This window comes from Mytilus trossulus, chromosome 4, assembly GCF_036588685.1.
Source record: "Mytilus trossulus isolate FHL-02 chromosome 4, PNRI_Mtr1.1.1.hap1, whole genome shotgun sequence".
Lineage (NCBI taxonomy): Eukaryota > Metazoa > Mollusca > Bivalvia > Mytilida > Mytilidae > Mytilus > Mytilus trossulus.
Window position 1 is genome coordinate 69251455 of NC_086376.1, and position 21037 is coordinate 69272491.

Genomic DNA, 21037 nt, shown 5'->3' on the forward strand with positions numbered 1-21037 from the left:
TGAGATTAACCCTTTCTGCCTGGCGGACCTTTAAACCATGGAAGTCATCTAATTAATTATACTACGACATAATTCCCGCAAAATATGTTTTTAACAGTCGCCGAACCATTCGAATAAAATGAAGGACATTAAGATATGGTAAAAAAGATCTCTGACATAAGCCATCTGTATACAAGATATAAAATATATAAAGGAATTCTTCCTTTAAAAAATTAAGCTTATGAAGGCAAGGCTGCCACCGCTGTCGGATATGTAACTATATGTTCAACATACGTGACTTTTTTCGCTGGCGGAAATAAAAACTGGGAATATACATATATATCTTGAATTCCCCCAACAAAAAAGATAATTTTACTTAAATATCAAAATAGACGAATTGACTGAAATTGACCACTGTTTTTTTTTTTTATAAATCTTTATAACATTTAAAATTAGTTTTTGTGTATTTTTAAAACAAAAAAAAATTTGATAACTATTTAAAACAAGTTGATACATAAGAACCATTTAGAGCGTGCATATATAAAAAAACCCCAATAAATTGCAATTCTGCATTGCTAAATTCCTTTAAAATGTGGACCAATTGCTGTCATTTGCAATCGAAATTGATGAAAAACTTCCGGTCTTCTCTATGACGTTTCCTTTATATGATATTTTGCAGAGTTCTAGGAAAGGTTAATGATAATTTTCGAAAGTGTTGTCTTCATAATCGAATAAATGGTTAAAATAAAGTAAAAACAACGTTCCTTCCATATCATCGATCTATGGGTATAACATCTTGAATTATTCGATTTATTGACGACTTGAAAAGAGAACAACGAAAAAAATATTGCCAATTAGGCTGAGATTAATAATAAAAAAGAAGACGTGGTGTGATTGCATGCCATACATCTTTTAGCAGAGACCAAATGACACGGAAGTCAGCTACTACAGGTAACTGTACGGAATTCACCAGTAAAAAATCAAAAGTGCATAGTAAGCTGAAAAACACTCCGTCATAAAAAGTTTAATTCAATTCAAACAAGAAATAACTTACGGCATGATTCATCCTTATAGAAAATAAATGAACGATTACATGCCACAAATAACACTCTGAATTATAGACTACTTTAACCACGGAACTGACTAATATGGAATAGTTCGATCTCAAATATGATTCTCATGAGTTACGCTCAAGACCAAAACTTTCAGATATTGATAGTGTTACATAAATTATTCTACCTTTTGAAAATAATGTTCATATATCAATGCAGGTTTAAAATTACCGCTGATTACGTGAAGTTGGTTTTAAGACTTGTAATTTTTATCTAAAATGTATAGCGATTGCGGTAATTTGTATAAAATTAATCATTTGCGATGTCGCCTTTCAGCCGCCTCAAATATCGGATAATATTTATCTTAGCTTGGAGATACACACTTTCTGGTAAAATTGCTAGTGAAATGATTGGTTATAATTTACATAAGAAGGAATCAAAACATTGCATAATAGTTGATGACGACCAAGTAATGACATAGAATTCGACAATACCATTTGTCAATCATTCCTACATTTCTCTGTTTTCTTCAATCATCTCACAATTTGTCAAAACTTACTTTTAACGGAAATGCGAACACATATTAACGTTTTGCAAATGAATTATGGTTTGATAGATCATACAACCATACAATCTATGTTATAATATATGTAGAATGTTCGTAAAGCTTTTTATAGCGTGTAATCATTGCTTTTCTGTGACGTTATATCACGCTAAAGTTTTAAATTGAGAATGGAAATGTGGATTGTTTCAAAGAGACAACAACCCGACCATAGGACAGACAACAGCAGAAGGTCACCAACAGGTCTTAAATGCAGCGAGTAATTCCCACACCTTTGTTTGTTTTCTTTTGGCCTTCATGTTCTTTACTTTTTTTTCAACTGTAGATGTTTAATTAGTCTTTGACATGTCCTTATCCTTTTTCTAAATACAAGAAGTCATTTCAAAAATTTCTAAGGGACCTAAGCAAATGAATGAAACGCTAAATTATACAATAACACTTGGTGCATTGAGGAAAATTACTTTATCTTCGAATCAATTTTTCTAATTTTATATAGTAAAAGCATGATGAATACATGATTTGTTTAAGTCTATAGATTTAATAAAGCCAAAACATACGTGAAGAAATTTACATAACAAATTACTTAACATTCTTACAGCACGGAATTTCACCATCTTCTGTATTGTTATTGCCCGTAATGAAAGACTTCACGCAATGTTCCACTGAAACACTAAAAGGAATTTCATCATTTCATTTGGACTTCATTTGGAATAGTTTACATGGAGTTATTTTGCAATTTCCTCTTACGTTTAAAGTTCATAACTTCAAAAGATTTGTATGAAGCATGAAAAATACAAAACGAGATTTGATCAATGCTTTTATTCCCTAATATAGCTATATTTAGAAGCATCTAACTGTTGAATAACGTATCTTCAAAATATAGATATCATATCCATCTATGACGACTATAAATAAGCAGACCTTATTTCACAGCAATGATACAATATAATATGTTTTCTTTGAACAGTTATCTCTGAATTTATTTGGTCACTCATAGGGTGTCTTTTAAAGATTTGATTACATAGTTACAGTTGTTTGTGATAAAGTTCAATACTTGCTCCTGACTGAGAAGATCTAGCCCAAAATATGTAATCAGGTTTAGAAAAATCTATACGAAAAAGTTATTGCATTGAAAACAACAAATAATCTTGTTTATAAAACGTCTTCAGGACACTGTTAATACTACTAAAAGTTAATGTCTTCTACAAAGTAACTAAAAAGGAAAAACATAGATAATCTTTATAACTAAAAAAATAATTGTTAAAGACTTGTCAATTTTCAAAGAATTTGTGTAAAATTAGAGGACATTCCAAAGATGTAAGCGATTGGTCCATTATGCGGAACATCGGTGATGGTGATGGTTCTCAGAAGACAATTTACGCGGACTATAACCTCTTACTAACTTCTAATTAAAAGATTTTCGATACATCAAACTGTTGATTACCTGCCGCTTAGTTTGATTATTATATTCACGACTGATTATTTATTTGACAAATAACTATAAGCGTATGCAATAGAAGTACAAATATTTAACAAGCTATGAGTCAAATCATAAGTAAAGTTCCTGTAAGGAACAAGAACGGTATTATATGAATAAATTAAATGAAACCCTGGTTATTTGGGGTTTGGTGTGTAGTTCACAAATTGGTTATTAAATCACATCTCTTTTTATTGGTGTATCTGATTTAAACAAAACTTCATTGGTTTAATTGAAAACTACAAAATAAAGTCATCTTTCCATAAATAAAAAAACCCACACCTTTCCATTTTTATTATTATCTAAGTTAATATAAGATAGATATTCAATATTAAGTATACTTGAAGTTAATTTATAATCACTTCAAATAATAAATTCCCGAATTAAGATTGGTGTATATTCCGAATTCCGCCGAAAATTAAAAATAAAAACCCAATCCCGATGTAATGTAAAAGGTCATTCCGCTCCTCACGTATCTATTTGAAAAAATGATCTTTTCATTTCAAGAGTAATATAAAACTGCATTCATAGAATTGTTTAAAAAGTATCCAGACAAACTACATAAAAATGAAGGCGTAAGTAGCAATATATTGACTAAATGCAATTTAAAATAAAAAGTTTTTGTTAAAACAAAATCAGTTAATAGTGACATTTGACTCAGTCAGTGCATACGATACTCATTTGGTGTTTAATGATTGGACCCATGAGGTGAATTATATGTTTTTGATATTTGGAATCATTAGTGCTGATACTATTTTATAATTATAAATGTTCACAAATACCTTTATCAGAAAAAGTCATAAGTAAATAGGAATTTAAGGATTAAACAAAATTCATAGTGAATTAGTTTGGTCATATGCAGTTTTTGTTAACACATAAGAAGAAAAAATTAAAATGACAATATAGATTTAGAAAACCCGGTCATCTTACCGATGTGTTTGCTTTATATCAAAATATACAAATGTACTGAAATTGATCAATAATCCTATAAGTCGACATTATCTGAATTTATTAGATTGAGAATAAAAACAAGGAATGTATCAAAGATACAACAACCCGACAAAAGAGCAGAAGGAAGGCCACCACTAACTCTTTAACACATTGAGAAAAACTCTGTACCCGGAGGCGGGCTTCAGTTGGCTTTATGAATGCACTTAAAGAAAACAATATTGCACAGATATCTAGTAAAGAGGAGCGAACGATATCAGAGGGACATTCAAACTACAAAAAAAACAAAAATAAACGGACAACGCCATTGCTTAACAAATAAAAAAGACAAACATAAGCAACACGAACTCAATAAAAACTTAGGGGGATCTCATGTGATCCGGATTGGAAAGCAAATCCTGCTCTACATATGGCATTCGTCGTGTTGCTCATGTAAGTACACACCCAGTAACAAGTGTAATTCAGTAGGTCACTTTCGTGAAAAGGGAACAGAATTGTAGTTACGACATTAGGAACATAATTGTAGTTACGACATTAGGAACATAATTGATAGTCGTCAGTGATAAATTTCGAACGCGTGTTTTAACCATTCATAATCAAAGAAATGGTTTTGACATGTCTAAACATCGTTCCAACCATATGTTACCATATTATTGTGAATTATTGAATAAACCCGATTTCTGACAAGACAATGCATAGCTCAATGTGACATACAATTTATTTAACATCGAATCGTCAGCAAGATATGCTGTAATGTCAAAAAATTATTTCACATTTTCCTTCTTAATAAACTAGTCACTCCGCACGTCTCTTTAATAATCTTCTAACCATATATAAAGTGTCCTTCAGTTGGTTTCTGCTTTTTGCCCGGGTTGTTGTGTCTTTGACACATTCCCTTTCTCCATCGTTAATATCATTAAAAACTAAAGTTCACCATATTATTTATGGTACGCTCTAGAATCTATTGGTAACTTATGAGCGTCTTTTATTGTTCTTGTTAGATTGTAACATATTTCCTTATTATCACAAAATCAACATCGAATTATAAGAATGTTTGCCTTTGGGATTCCGAAACAAAGAACATGAAATACTTATACTTGCCATTCATTCACAAAAACGTATTGTAGAAAAGACAAGCAATGAACAATAGTCTATTGTATTTCAACTCTGAAAGAAAAAAAGTTCATTTCAAAGAACGCTTTTGTCTTTATAAAGAATCATCCATGCTTTTCTGTACATAAGAGAATATTGTTCTATTTATCTTATTCTAACTTAATTCTAGACGAAAGCATGGACAATAATTCATAAAGACAAAAGTGTTCTTTCAAATCAACTTTTTCAGAGTTCAAATATAAAAGAATATTGTATACTTTATTAGATCAAATATACCGAACTCATAATTGTGTACTCCAGCCGATCGTTTCGTCTACAAAAGACTCACAGTAACGCTCAAATACAATTGTCAAGGCTAAATAAGGTATAATGTGTGAGGGCATTGAAGATCCAAATTTCAGAAAGGTTTTGGTAAATACAGTTAATGCAATCTATTCCTGGGGTAGACGTTCCTTACCACTTTATTTTCGACTTTTGAGTTTGAACGTCCCTCCGGTATCTTACACTTCGCTTTGAGTATTTTGACCAGTTCAACAAATTATTAGAATAATAAATTTCGATGAAATTTAAAGTAGCTACTTTACTTAAGCTACGGTCACACCTTACCGGATAGAACGAACGGACGCCTAACGGACGAAAATAAAAGTTGTCCGTTGACAAAATTGTTATCCGTTGGGATAAACGTACCGGACAGAACGGATGTCGAACGTACATCCAGCGGAAACATACCCATAAAACGGACACCTATTGGATAAAACGAATAAACAAAATTAAAGGCAACAATAATTATACATGTAAATCGCATTAGTATTCAAAATGTTTCTGTGTAACTGGTTTTGGTTTGTTCTTCAAAATACCGCCAAAAGGCAGTGTCTGGCCTGAATAAGATCTGCGTGATTTTGAAGACGTGACCTTACTCTAAGATCGATAATGAATAATAAGAATTTATTAACCTCAAAGCCTCGGTCACACTTCACTGGATAGCACGAACAGACGCCTAACTGATGAAAATAAACGTTGTCCTTTGCCAAACTTGTTATCCGTTGGGAGTGTGTGGATGTACTCACCGAATAAAACGGACGCGCAACGAATGCATAACGGACACACGCCGGATATGCAACGTACAAAAAATGGAAACTTACCGGACAGAACGGATGTCGACCGTACATCCAACTGACGAGTGCCGCATAAAACGGACACCTAACAGATGAACAAGATAAACAGAAAATTTAAGGCGACAATAATAATACATATCAATCGTATAAATATTCAAAAAGTTCCTGTGTAACTGGTTTTGGTTTATTCTTCATAATGCCACAAAAGGGTAGAGTCTAACCTGAATAAGAGCTGCTTGATATATAGTGAAGACATGCACTTACTTTAAGATTGATTATAAAATATAAAAATTCATGACACTCAAGAAACCTGACATACCAATATGTGTAATTTCTGACGCAAAAGTTTCAATTGGCATTTATCCGTTTCCGATTAATTCATCATCCGTTTTATCCATTATACGCCCGGTAGAAGTCCGTTTCACATTCGTTCGACATCCGTTGTATCCATTAGACGTGCGGATGTCGTCTGTTGGTGAATTCTCAACCGAGACCTCCAACGGATGTTCAACGGACAAGTAACAGATACAAAACGGAAACGAAACAGATGAGGACCGTTCAAAACGGACACCTAACGGCCGACTTACGGACGTTTTATCCGTTGGACGCCCGTTCAAAAATTTGAACATGCTCATAATTTTCATAAGGACAAAACGGATGTTGACGGATAAAACGTACGCTAAACGGACATGGACGGGAGTCTAAAAAAATACCCGCTAGACGTCCGTTCGAGATTACCGGTAAGGTGTGACCTAGGCTTAATGGATAAATATGACATCTAATGCTATACAAAAAAATTATTGATGAAAAAATTTATGCAGAACAGGAAAACGACATATAGAATTACTAAAGCTCTGAAGTAGTGACAATTTCTTTTCAGTCCTGCACGCGCTATTGACTTAATATATTCCTGGGGTAGAAGTTCCTTAACAGTTTATTTTCGACTTTTGAGTTTTAAAGTCCCTCCGTTATCTTACACTTCGCTTTAAGTATTTTGAGAATAATAAATTTGTTGATGAAAATAAACTGTAGCTACTTTACTTATGAATAAATATGACACCTAGTGCTATACAAACCAATTATTAATGAATTAATTTATGAAGAACTGGAAAACGACATAAAATAATTTATAACATTAATAAAAGCTCTGGAGTAGTGATAATTTCTTTCCAGTCCTGCATATGCTATTGACTTTACAAGAATAGTAACATGAACATATTTCTTATCCGTGAGGCTTAGATTTATATGAAAATTAATTATGTCTGTTTTCTTCAATCATCTCAAAATTAAATTACTTTTTACGGAAATGAAAATATATATTAAAGCTTTCAAAGGAATTATAGTTTGATAGATCATACAATCTATGTAATAATATATGCAAAATGTTTGGAAAGCTTTTTAAAGTGTACAATCATTTATTGTATAAGTCATTGGCATGTCCTTATCTTTTTTCTAAATACAAATAATCATTTAAAAAAAATCTGAGGGACATAAGTAAATGAATAAAATGCTGAGTTATATAATAACACTTGGTGAATTCAGGAAAATTACTTTAATCAATTTTTTACTTTATATAGAATGCTATTTCTAAGATGATTGGGTTATACCATGATTAACACATAATTTGTTTAAGGCTATAGATTTAATAAATCCAATACATACGTGAAGGAATTTGCATAACAAATTACATTACTTAAAATTCTTACAGCACGGAAACCTAACATTATCTGTATTGTATTAACTGTCTGTGATGATACACTTCACGCAATAGTCAATGTCAAACATTAAAAGGATTGCTAAAATTTTATTAGGACTTAATAGTTTAGAAAGATAATTATTTTGCAATTTCCTCTTCCGTCTTATGCTTCATAACTTCAAAAAGGCTTGGATATTTTCATGTACGTGCCTTTTATAGCCTACAATACGTTATTGGGTTTTCTTATGATTGAGGGTCATACCTTGCCTGATAATTGTTTAAATTCACTTCATTTGAACTCATTTGATGGAGAGTTTTCTCATACTAGTACCATATCTTCCTACTTTTACAATGAAAATAACTCAAGGTCTTATACAAAATTAACCAAATCTTTAAACACTGGGGCAATGAACATTTTACCATTGGACTAACGTCTAATATATCAATAGTTATCAAAAGTACCAGGATTATAATTTTACACGCCAGACGCGCGTTTCGTCTACATAAGACTCATCATGAGATCAAAATAGTTAAAAAAACAAATCTACAATTTAAATCTGATAGTATTCATTATTTATCTATTATATTCGATTTCATATAAAAACAACATAACTCAATGAATTTCAGACAATTTAATGAGCGGAGTAGTTTATATTCAAATAATAACATTACATGTCTATGTATATTTCATAAAAATCCGTACTTTTGAGTGACGACAATCGAGAGGCATTCCAGAATTATATTATATTTTCAAATACAATGCAATAGTTCAGACAGCACGTGTTGACAATGCCACACCAATGCACAGGAAAGCAAACATAAAAACAAAACTAAAAATTTTATATCAAATGAACTGTCATGGTTGTATCATGATAAAGTTCGTTTATAAGAATTAGATGCTTCTTGTAATTTTCAAAAGCGTTGACTTTGTGCGCTAATGTTTAATATGAAGCGTGGAAGAATACAAAATATGATTTGATCAATGCTTAAAATCCCTAATATAGCTATACCTAGAAACATTCATTTGTTGATGAAAGTACATTAAAATGTAAATAACACAGCTCTCTATAACGACCCTAATTAAGTAGAATTTTTTTACAACAATGATACAATAATAATAAATGTTTTCTTAGAACAGTTATTAATTATTGCTAAATAAGTTCAACTGTTTTATCTTTAAAAGTGTAATTCAGTAACATTTTCTTTGGTCCCTTACAGACAGCATGTTTTTATAAAGTGTAATGGAGTAACAATATAGTTGGTCTCCAGCATGTTTTTTTACAGTGTAATCAGTAACACTGAATTTGGTCTCTTGCAGCATGTTTTTTTAAAAGACTGGATAATACAGTTTTAAATATTTTGTCATATAGTTCATTACTAGCTCCTGGCAAAAAAGATCAGTCTGAAAATATTCTGGTTGGTAATCAGATTGAAATAAATTAATACGCAAAAGTTAATGCATTGAACAAAAATAATAATCTTGTTTAAGAAAATTACTTTAGAACAATATAAGTACTATTTAGGGTCAATGTCTTCTGCAACTATAAATGGGAAAACGTAGATTATCTATAAAATTTGTTAAAGACGTACTAATATGCAAACTCTAGTTGTTATAATAGTGAGCATTTCATAGATGTAAGGGATTGGTGCATCATGCGGAACATCGTTTGATGGTGGATGGTTCTAAGAAGAAAATTTGCGCGGACTATAATTTCTAAACTTCTAATTAAAAGGTCTGCGATATGTCTAGCTGTATATTATTTGTTTCTCAGCTTTTATGCATATACTCACGACAAATGTTGAATTTAAGAATTTAAGAACCAATTACTTGTGCAATAGAAGTATGAATATCTATAATACTAAAATTACGAGGTCCAATTTTTCAGCCGTCATCACGTAAAAACGACGAATCACAGAATTCAACTTTATATATAACTAATATAGTACAAAGGTGTAGATTAAAAATTACACCACTCAAGGTCCTTTTGTTTTCCACGTAATTGATATTGCCAATAATTAAGAAGTTCCGGGTCGAGTCCGATACCGATACCAATAGTATATTCACCTGTTTCCTATTACCTTATATGTACGTTCCGCATCTGATAGGTGCACCACCAAACGGTGTATTCAGGATTAATATGCTATATATACACGGGTCATAATTACAGGGTTGACACTAATAAATTGTCAAATTGTTACCTATTGTAGTATTTTATTCAGTAAGACTTTCTAGGATAACAATACAAATACTAAATATCTGGACTAAAAATAAGGCATATAGGTACAGTTTTCAATTTTTTAGTGGGCATGAACGTAAAACAGCGAATCAAAGAATTCAACTTTATTTATAACTAATATAGGACAATGCTGTTGATTAAAAAGTACTCCATTCAAGGACCTTTTGTTTTCCAAATAATTAATATTACCAATAATTGATAAGTTCCAGTTCGACGGGTTCAAAACAGAAAGATTTGAAAGCAAAGAAAAGCTGTGTATCTTATAATCGGCATGACTTTATCAGATGACAATAATAATACTAAAATAAGGCTTGTGCATAGTTATATACTTTAATTCAGTCACGGACCCGTGATATCACGGGTGTGTTCTAGTTTAACAAAATTTGCGATTTATCATGAGAGAAGTTTCTGTAAGAATCAAGAACGTTATCATACGATTAAATTTAATGACATCCTTGTTTGTTATCGTGTTTCATTTTTGTTATGTTGGGGGAAAACTATATAAACAGCAATGTTAAGTAAATGTATAGCTACTTGATTTGGTACCCGGATGAAAAAGGTCGATTAAAAAATTTGACGCATCCCATAATGCTATTGTACACAATTGAGGGGCGGTATGATAGGATGTCATCCCAAATTCCGGAAATATTAAACACTCGTTTTCGAATCACGAAAAATCATAAATTCCCTCGTCACAATAAGTGTAAATTCCGAATTCCTGCGAAAATAAAGAATCTATCCGGTGTTCCCAAATATAAAACAAATCCCGACGTAATTTTTTAAATCTTTCCGTCCCGCACGAATCTATTTGAAATATTTATCTTTTCATCTCAAGAGTAAAATAAAACTGCATTTAAATGAAGTATTTTAAAATAATCCAGACAAACTACATAAAAATGAAGTCGTAAATTGATTTAATGAAATTTAAAAAGGTTATTCTTAAACAAAATCGGTTAATTGATAAATTTAAGATAGTCAAGTGCACACGATACTCGTTGACGTTTAATGCTTGGACCCATGAGGTAAATTATATTTTTGAAATTTTAATTCATTAGTGCTTTTACATCTTTATGATCATAAATGTTAACAAATACATTTATCAGAAATGGTCATTAGTAAATGGTTTGTCCTACACGTTCTGTACGTTTAAAAAAAATCTTTTATGATTTTGAACGTTTTATAGGAATTTAATGATAACATAAAGCATCAGTTTGGCCATATGCTTTTTATTATTAATCACTAGATGAGAAAAAATGAAATGAGAATATAGATTTTAATGAGTTACTTCTGCAAAAAAAGGGTCAAATTTCCGATTTGTTTTTGCTTTAAATCAACATATACAAATGTACTGAAATGGACTATAATTCTTTTACAAATCTTTATTATTTGAATTAATTCAATTGAGAATAAAAACAGGGTCATATAGAAGGCAACTCGACCAAAGAGTAGATAAAATAGCATAAGGCCGCCACTTGTTCTTCAACACTTTGAGAAAAATTCTGCATCCAGAGGCAGGCTTCAATTGGCTTCATAAATGAACTTAGATGCTTTATTTTACAAATCTTTATAGTAGATAGGAGCGAACGATACCAGAGAAACATTTTAGTTAATAAATCGAAAATAAACTGACAACTTCATGACTTAAAAACGAAAAAGACAAATAAAATAACGATTTTAGTATCACAAACCCCCCTAAAAAACTTGGGGTTATCTCAGGTGCTACTGAAGGGTAAGATGTCTCCAAATATGGCACCGTCGTGTTCCTCATGTAAGTACAAACCTGGTAACAAGTCGTATTCGATATGTCACTTTCGTGAAATGGGGACGGGCTTTTAGTAACGAAATCAGGAACATATCTGATGAAGGTCAGTGATACATAACAAAAACGTTGTTTAAACCATTCGTAATCGAAGAAGTGGCAAAGACATTATTGAACCATTGTTCCTTCCATATCATAGACTTGAGACATATTATATGTTATTGAATGAACCCGATTTCTGACAGAAAATGCGCAGCTGAATGTGACTTAAAATTAATTTAATATCGAGCCGTCAGCTAGGTATGCTGTAATGTCAATCATTTCTGCAGAATTATCATTCTTAATGAAATACTACAGTCACTTTACATATTTCTGTACTAATTCTATTGGCATATATAACGATGTAAATCAAGGCGAACTATATTATTTATGCTACGCTCTAAGATCAATCTGTAAATTATGATCTAATTTGAGCTTCTTTATCGTTCTTGGTAGATTCATATACAATTCTTATGATCACAAAATCAGCATCGAAAGATAAAATGTATGCCTTCGGGATTCCGAAACAAAGAACATAAAATACTTATTCTTGCCATTCATTCCTTCACAAAGACTTATGTAGAAAAGACGAACAAAGAACATTATTCAATTATATTTGAATTCTGATAGAAAAAGTTCAGTTAAAGGAACGCGTTTGTCTTTATTAAGTATTGCCCATGCTTTCATCTAAAATTAACTTAGAGTAATATAATAATATCAAAGAAACCTAGCTCAAAATTGTGCACACCAGACGATCGTTTCGTCTACAAAAGAGTTCGTAAATAAATGTTAAGGCCATATAAAGTACCAAGTTTATGTCCATTGAGGACCCACATTTATGAAAGGTTTTGGCAAATACAGTTAATGTAATGTATTCCTAGGGTAGAAGTTCCTTGTCAATTTATTTTCAGTTTTGAGTTTGAATGTCGCTCTGGAATCGTTCACCTCTCTTAGTATTTTGACCAGTTCAGAGAATCATATATCTTGTCAGTGGGACTATTATTGATATGAAAATAAGAAGATGTAGTTTGAATGCAAATGTGACTTCTTTTCACAAGAGATCAAATGACGCAGAAGTTATCAACTATAGGTCAACCTAGGGCATCCAACAATGAGAAAATCCCATAGCGAAAAGAAAGCTATAAAAGGTTCCGACATGACAAATATACTACAATCCAAAAGGGAAAAACTCACTGCTGACTTTTTTAACAGAACAAACATGGAAAACAAATATGATATAATGTGACAAGCGAGAACACTGAATGATTGGCTTCTGCTATTCAGACCGATATAAAATTTAATTTTATTTAATTTTGAAATTACATACTCAATGCAATACTAAATATTTTCCCTGTGATGTATCAGTGTAACTATGAACCCAACTGATGTCAGTGTCATCTCAAATCCCTATGCACAAGGCCAAAATGATGGAATTGATAAGTATACATGTACTAGTAATATTCTACCATTAAAACATAATCGGTATATGTCAACAAAATTTAAGTTTAAAATGTTAAATAATTTTCACTGTTCCTCGGTTTTAGTTTGCTATCTGATTTTGTTTTCTCCTAACCGATTTATAAATTTTAAACAGTGGCATTCTAAGGCTGTCTTCATTTTAGACTTGTATAGAATTTAACATTTTCAGTGTCGTCTTTCAGCCGCCTCAAATAACAGATAATATATATCTTAGCTTGGAAATACAAACTTTCTGGTTAAACTGTTCACGAAATGATTGGTTATCATTTTACAACCGACGAAAACAAAAGATTGTCTAATACTAGTTGATGACGACTTAGAAGATTTAATAATTACAAAGAAAGAACGCAACAACATCATTTGTCAATCATTTCTAATTTTGTCTGTTTTCTTCAATCATCTCAGAATTGAGTTACTTTTAATGGAAATGCAAACACATGTTAACGTTTATGAAATGATAATTATAGTTTGATAGATCATACAATCTATGAAATGATATCTGCCAAAGGTTTTGAAAGCATTTCATAGTGTTCAATCTTTATTTTTCTGTGTACGGTAGTATTGAATGCACTGTAGTTTGTCTTTTTGTTTCTTTTGGTCAAAATGATCTCTGTCTTTTACTTTTAACCAATTATAATAGCTTCGTCAGAAAACGGAACCAATAAGTACATCAACATATGAGGATGAATTCCTGAATGATACAATAAAGGCTATGTATATGCAAGAAAAGTTCTTTATCTGCGAGTCAATTTTTCGAATTACAAATAGTATATTATTACTTTTGTGATTTGATACTAATATAATGAACACATAATTTACTTAAGGCTATAGATTCAATAAATCCAATACGCGAGGAGATTTATATTTGCATAACAAATTACTGAACATTCTTACAGCACGGAATCACAGTAATAGTTGTATTGTATTTACTGTCCGTAATGAGATATTTCACGCAATATTCAATGTCAAAATCTAAAAGGATTTCGTTTGAACTAAATAGTTAAGAAAGATAATTATTTGGCAATTTCCTTGACCGTATTAAGGTTCAAATCTTCATGATAAGGTTGAATATATTTTATTTTGGACCCTTTTGTAGCCGACAATACATCTTTTTTATTTTTTATTTTTTTTATCTGTGACTATTAATTGGTTTCATTCACTTCTTTAAGACTATGTAAAATAGTTGTCTGATTGGCAATCCTAGCACATTTTCTTACTCTTACACTAAACATAGCTCAAGGTCTTCTACAAAATTATTTAAATGAACTAACGGTCATGTGAAGCTGATTCGTTCATTTTACCATTGGGCTGACGTCATATATATTCAGAGTTTAAAAATCACAGTATTCATTATTTATTTATCATATCCTATTTTGAAATGAAAACAACATCAAGAAGTTCATAACCATATAATAGCTTAATATGTTCCCATGTCCGTGTATATTTCATAATAATCCGTACTTTTGAGTTACGACAATGAAGAGGCATTCAAAAGTTATAGTTTCCTAATAGAATAAACCGGTTCCGACAGTACGTGCTTCACAAAACAATGGCATGGCAATACATTGGAAAAGAAAATTGAAATTTCATGGTTGCAGCATAAAACAATGTATTTATCTGTATTGAATGTATTGAATGTATCGTTTTATAGTTGTATGGGATATACAAGCGTTGGCTGTGTGCTAATTTAAGTATGAAGAGCGGAAACATACAAAAATTATTTGGCAATTTCCTTGAACGTATTAAGGTTCAAAACTTCAAGATAGGGTTGAATATATTTTATTTCGGGCCCTTTTGTAGACGACTATATATGTTTTTTTTTTTTTTTTTTTTTGTTTTTTTATCTCTCATGGTTTAAGGGCTTTCTGTAACTATTAATTGGTTTCATTCCCTTCTTTAAGACTATGTAAAATAGTTGTCTCATTGGCAATCCTAGCACATTTTCTTAATCCTACACTAAAAAAATAAAAATAGTTCAGGGTCTTCTACAAAATTAATTAAATGAACTAACGGTCATGTGAAGCTGATTCGTTCATTTTACCATTGGGCTGACGTCATATATATTCACAGTTTAAACATCACAGTATTCATTATTTATTTATCATATCCTATTTTGAAATGAAAACAACATCAAGAAGTTCATAACCATATAATAGCTTAATATGTCCCATGTCCGTGTATATATCATAATAATCCGTACTTTTGAGTTACGACAATGAAGAGGCATTTAATAGTTCTATTTTCCTAATAGAATAAAACAGTTTAGACAGTACGTGCTTCACAAAACAATGGCATGGCAATACATTGGAAAAGAAAATTGAAATTTCATGGTTGCAGCATAAAACAATGTATTTATCTGTATTGAATGTATTGAATGTATCGTTTTATAGTTGTATGGGATATACAAGCGTTGGCTGTGTGCTAATTTAAGTATGAAGAGCGGAAACATACAAAAATTATTTGGCAATTTCCTTGAACGTATTAAGGTTCAAAACTTCAAGATAGGGTTGAATATATTTTATTTCGGGCCCTTTTGTAGACGACTATATATGTGTTTTTTTGTTTTTGTTTTTGTTTTTATCTCTCATGGTTGAAGGGCTTTCTGTAACTATTAATTGGTTTCATTCCCTTCTTTAAGACTATGTAAAATAGTTGTCTCATTGGCAATCCTAGCACATTTTCTTAATCCTACATTAAAAAAATAAAAATAGTTCAGGGTCTTCTACAACATTAATTAAATGAACTAACGGTCATGTGAATCTGATTCGTTCATTTTACCATTGGGCTGACGTCATATATATTCACAGTTTAAACATCACAGTATTCATTATTTATTTATCATATCCTATTTTGAAATGAAAACAACATCAAGAAGTTCATAACCATATAATAGCTTAATATGACCCCATGTCCGTGTATATATCATAATAATCCGTACTTTTGAGTTACGACAATGAAGAGGCATTTAATAGTTCTATTTTCCTAATAGAATAAAACAGTTTAGACAGTACGTGCTTCACAAAACAATGGCATGGCAATACATTGGTAAAGAAAATTAAAATTTCATGGTTGCAGCATAAAACAATGTTTTTTTCTGTATTGAATGTATCGATTTATAGTTGTATGTGATATACAAGCGTTGGCTGTGTGCTCATTTTAGTATGAAGAGCGGAAACATACAAAATGAGGTTTTGTTAACGCTTAAATTCCCAAAAATAAAGCTATATCTAGAAGCATTAAGTTCTTGAATAAACGTTGATAAAACATCTCTCCATGACGACACTAAATAAAAAGTCATTTTTCACATAAATGATACAATATTTTTTTTTTTAAATAAACGGTTTCCTTAAACGGTTATTTCTTTTAAGCTAAATAAACTTTAATCATCTTTCTTTTATAAATGTATAATTCGGATACAATATTAATGTATTTGGGCGCTTACAAATTTTTCTTTTCTTTTAAGATTTGATTATACAGTTTTCGAAAATTTTAAGACATAGTTCATTTCTTGCACATGGCAGAAAATATCAGAAACAGGTCAACTCTAAAATATTCTTTGTATGTAATCAGGTTAAGAAATATCAATACAAAAAAAATACAAAAAAATAGTTATGAATGTGAAATACCAAACAAACTTACAAAATGTACTCAAGAAGTACACACATATACAGTGCCTGTCGGAAACAGAAGTGTTATCCTATATATTATACTAATATCAATTTGTTAACGTTTCTTCCTTTTCGCCATCGTATGTGACGTCACAATTTTTTTAATTACGTTGACGCCTGAACTGATTCGGATGTGTGTCTATTTTGTGATAAACTTGGGTTTAGTTTTCTGTAATTAGTTAATATTTCAGTTTCATTATGTATATCTCTTCCATATTCAGTTGTTAAAATTTACTGTTTGCAATAGCATTAAGTATTCTATATAATAAGGATGTTCTTATCCCGTGCATAATTACAATGCCATTCTTGTCAAAACCTTTTCAACTTTTGATCTTCAGTGCTGTACAACTTTGTACCTTTTTCACGTTCGATCTTTTATATCTAGGCGTTATGTATTCAGGTTTAGTTTTCTGTAATTAGTTAATACTTTAGTTTCTTTGTGTATATCTCTTTCATATTCATTTGATAAAATTTACTGTTGCAATAGCATGAATTGTTCTATATAATAAGAATGTTCTTATCCCTATTTTGAAATGAAAACAACATCAAGAAGTTCATAACCATATAATAGCTTAATATGTTCCCATGTCCGTGTATATTTCATAATAATCCGTACTTTTGAGTTACGACAATGAAGAGGCATTCAAAAGTTATAGTTTCCTAATAGAATAAACCGGTTCCGACAGTACGTGCTTCACAAAACAATGGCATGGCAATACATTGGAAAAGAAAATTGAAATTTCATGGTTGCAACATAAAACAATGTATTTATCTGTATTGAATGTATTGAATGTATCGTTTTATAGTTGTATGGGATATACAAGCGTTGGCTGTGTGCTAATTTAAGTATGAAGAGCGGAAACATACAAAAATTATTTGGCAATTTCCTTGAACGTATTAAGGTTCAAAACTTCAAGATAGGGTTGAATATATTTTATTTCGGGCCCTTTTGTAGACGACTATATATGGTTTTTTTTTTTTTTTTTTTTTTTTTTTTATCTCTCATGGTTTAAGGACTTTCTGTAACTAGTAATTGGTTTCATTCCCTTCTTTAAGACTATGTAAAATAGTTGTCTCATTGGCAATCCTAGCACATTTTCTTAATCCTACACTAAAAAAATAAAAATAGTTCAGGGTCTTCTACAAAATTAATTAAATGAACTAACGGTCATGTGAAGCTGATTCGTTCATTTTACCATTGGGCTGACGTCATATATATTCACAGTTTAAACATCACAGTATTCATTATTTATTTATCATATCCTATTTTGAAATGAAAACAACATCAAGAAGTTCATAACCATATAATAGCTTAATATGTCCCATGTCCGTGTATATATCATAATAATCCGTACTTTTGATTTACGACAATGAAGAGGCATTTAATAGTTCTATTTTCCTAATAGAATAAAACAGTTTAGACAGTACGTGCTTCACAAAACAATGGCATGGCAATACATTGGAAAAGAAAATTGAAATTTCATGGTTGCAGCATAAAACAATGTATTTATCTGTATTGAATGTATTGAATGTATCGTTTTATAGTTGTATGGGATATACAAGCGTTGGCTGTGTGCTAATTTAAGTATGAAGAGCGGAAACATTTAATTATCTTTCTTTTATAAATGTATAATTCGGATACAATATTAATGTATTTGGGCGCTTACAAATTTTTCTTTTCTTTTAAGATTTGATTATACAGTTTTCGAAAATTTTAAGACATAGTTCATTTCTTGCACATGGCAGAAAATATCAGAAACAGGTCAACTCTAAAATATTCTTTGTATGTAATCAGGTTAAGAAATATCAATACAAAAAAAATACAAAAAAATAGTTATGAATGTGAAATACCAAACAAACTTACAAAATGTACTCAAGAAGTACACACATATACAGTGCCTGTCGGAAACAGAAGTGTTATCCTATATATTATACTAATATCAATTTGTTAACGTTTCTTCCTTTTCGCCATCGTATGTGACGTCACAATTTTTTTAATTACGTTGACGCCTGAACTGATTCGGATGTGTGTCTATTTTGTGATAAACTTGGGTTTAGTTTTCTGTAATTAGTTAATATTTCAGTTTCATTATGTATATCTCTTCCATATTCATTTGTTAAAATTTACTGTTTGCAATAGCATTAAGTATTCTATATAATAAGGATGTTCTTATCCCGTGCATAATTACAATGCCATTCTTGTCAAAACCTTTTCAACTTTTGATCTTCAGTGCTGTACAACTTTGTACCTTTTTCACGTTCGATCTTTTATATCTAGGCGTTATGTATTCAGGTTTAGTTTTCTGTAATTAGTTAATACTTTAGTTTCTTTGTGTATATCTCTTTCATATTCATTTGATAAAATTTACTGTTGCAATAGCATGAATTGTTCTATATAATAAGAATGTTCTTATCCCGGGCATAAAAACAATGCCGTATTTTGCGAAACCTTTTCAACTTTTGATCTTCAGTGCTGTACAACTTTGTACTTTTTTCACTTTCGATCTTTTATGTCTGGGCGTCACTGGTGAGTCTTGTGTGGACAAGGCGCGTTTTTGGCGTATTGAATTTTAAACCTGATGCTTTTTGTTATCTATTAATCATGTTTTTCTGTGTCTAATATGTTCTCCTATTTATTTGTATTGTAGTCCTGTAATATTATGTTGTCATTTCAATGTTATATTTAACTTTGCCATTAAAGTGCGAGGTTTGGCATGCCTTAAAACCAGGTTCAACCCACCACTTTTATTCCCCTTTAAAAGTGTCCTGTACCAAGTCAGGAAGATGGTCATTGTTATAATATTGTTCGTTTCTCTTTGTGTTGCATTTTAACGTTGAGTCATTTGTGTTTTCTCTTATTTTTGAGATATTGAGATAAGACGTGGCACGGTACTTGTCTATCTCAAATTCATGTATTTGGTTTTCATGTTACATTTGTTATTCTCGAGGTGTTTTGTCTGATGATTGGTCTGTTTCTGTGTGTGTTGCGTTTCGGTGTTATGTCGTTGTTCTCCTCTTATATTTAATGCGTTTCGCTCGGTTTTGGTTTGTTACCCCGATTTTGTTTTTTGTCCATGGATTTATGAGTTTTGAACAGCGGTATACTACTGTTGCCTTTATTTACATCTTTGTAATAATTGGTCTTTGGTTGGAAATCGAGAAATTAGTTAACAAATCACATCTCCTATTTTATTTTGTTTACTTGATTAATTTTTCTTTACCTTCCTTGATTTGATAAAACAGCCAGTTTTCATTAATATACTCTAAAAACCTTCTTTTTTTAAATAGAATATTATTTAAAAATAAACATAAATTAGAGTACTTCCGGCATACAAGAACGTAAGTGTAATTGAACTACCTTCAATGAAATAAAACATTTACTGTATTCTAAAGAGCGTGCAAAAACTGAATCCTTCATTTCCCGCACTTCATAACCGTCAACACAATAGCAGAGCCTACTTGTCTGATTTTTTTTTAAAATGTCTTCACGTCCTGGATATGCATACATTGCACATACAACAATCAACTTATTTACATATGTTATGACATACTATACAAATGTGTTTTATGTTTTCAGTTCTTTTCTTAGTGGCGTATTATGTATTGCTGATCCTGATATGCATTCCGATATGTTACCTTCAAATAAAGCTTGGAGCTATCTACAGACACGGAATAGTTGGGATCTTCAGCAATTTGATCCCAGTTTTAAAAGGTATTTTTTTTACTTACATAGTCTATGACAGCAGAAGTTCGGCATTATATTTTCTAGTCAGTCTCATCAATTTGAAACTGATTAAATAACACGTATAGAAATAAGAAGATGTGGCATGATAAGCAATGAGATATCTTTCCACCGGAGACTAAAAGATAAAGAAAGTACATGGCATTGTTAATACCTGAAGGTTGTAGTAGA

The 21037-nt window shown here is 31.0% G+C and overlaps 1 protein-coding gene across 1 annotated transcript in view; it reads left to right on the plus strand.

Moving 5' to 3' along the window:
- Nucleotides 1-21037, plus strand: part of LOC134715837 (sodium- and chloride-dependent GABA transporter 2-like) — a 64653-nt gene that overhangs the window by 13627 nt on the left and 29989 nt on the right. The window contains exon 2 of the mRNA XM_063578337.1: nt 20702-20836. Within this exon, the coding sequence (XP_063434407.1) occupies nt 20702-20836 (135 nt within the window). The remainder of the gene's footprint in view (nt 1-20701; nt 20837-21037) is intronic.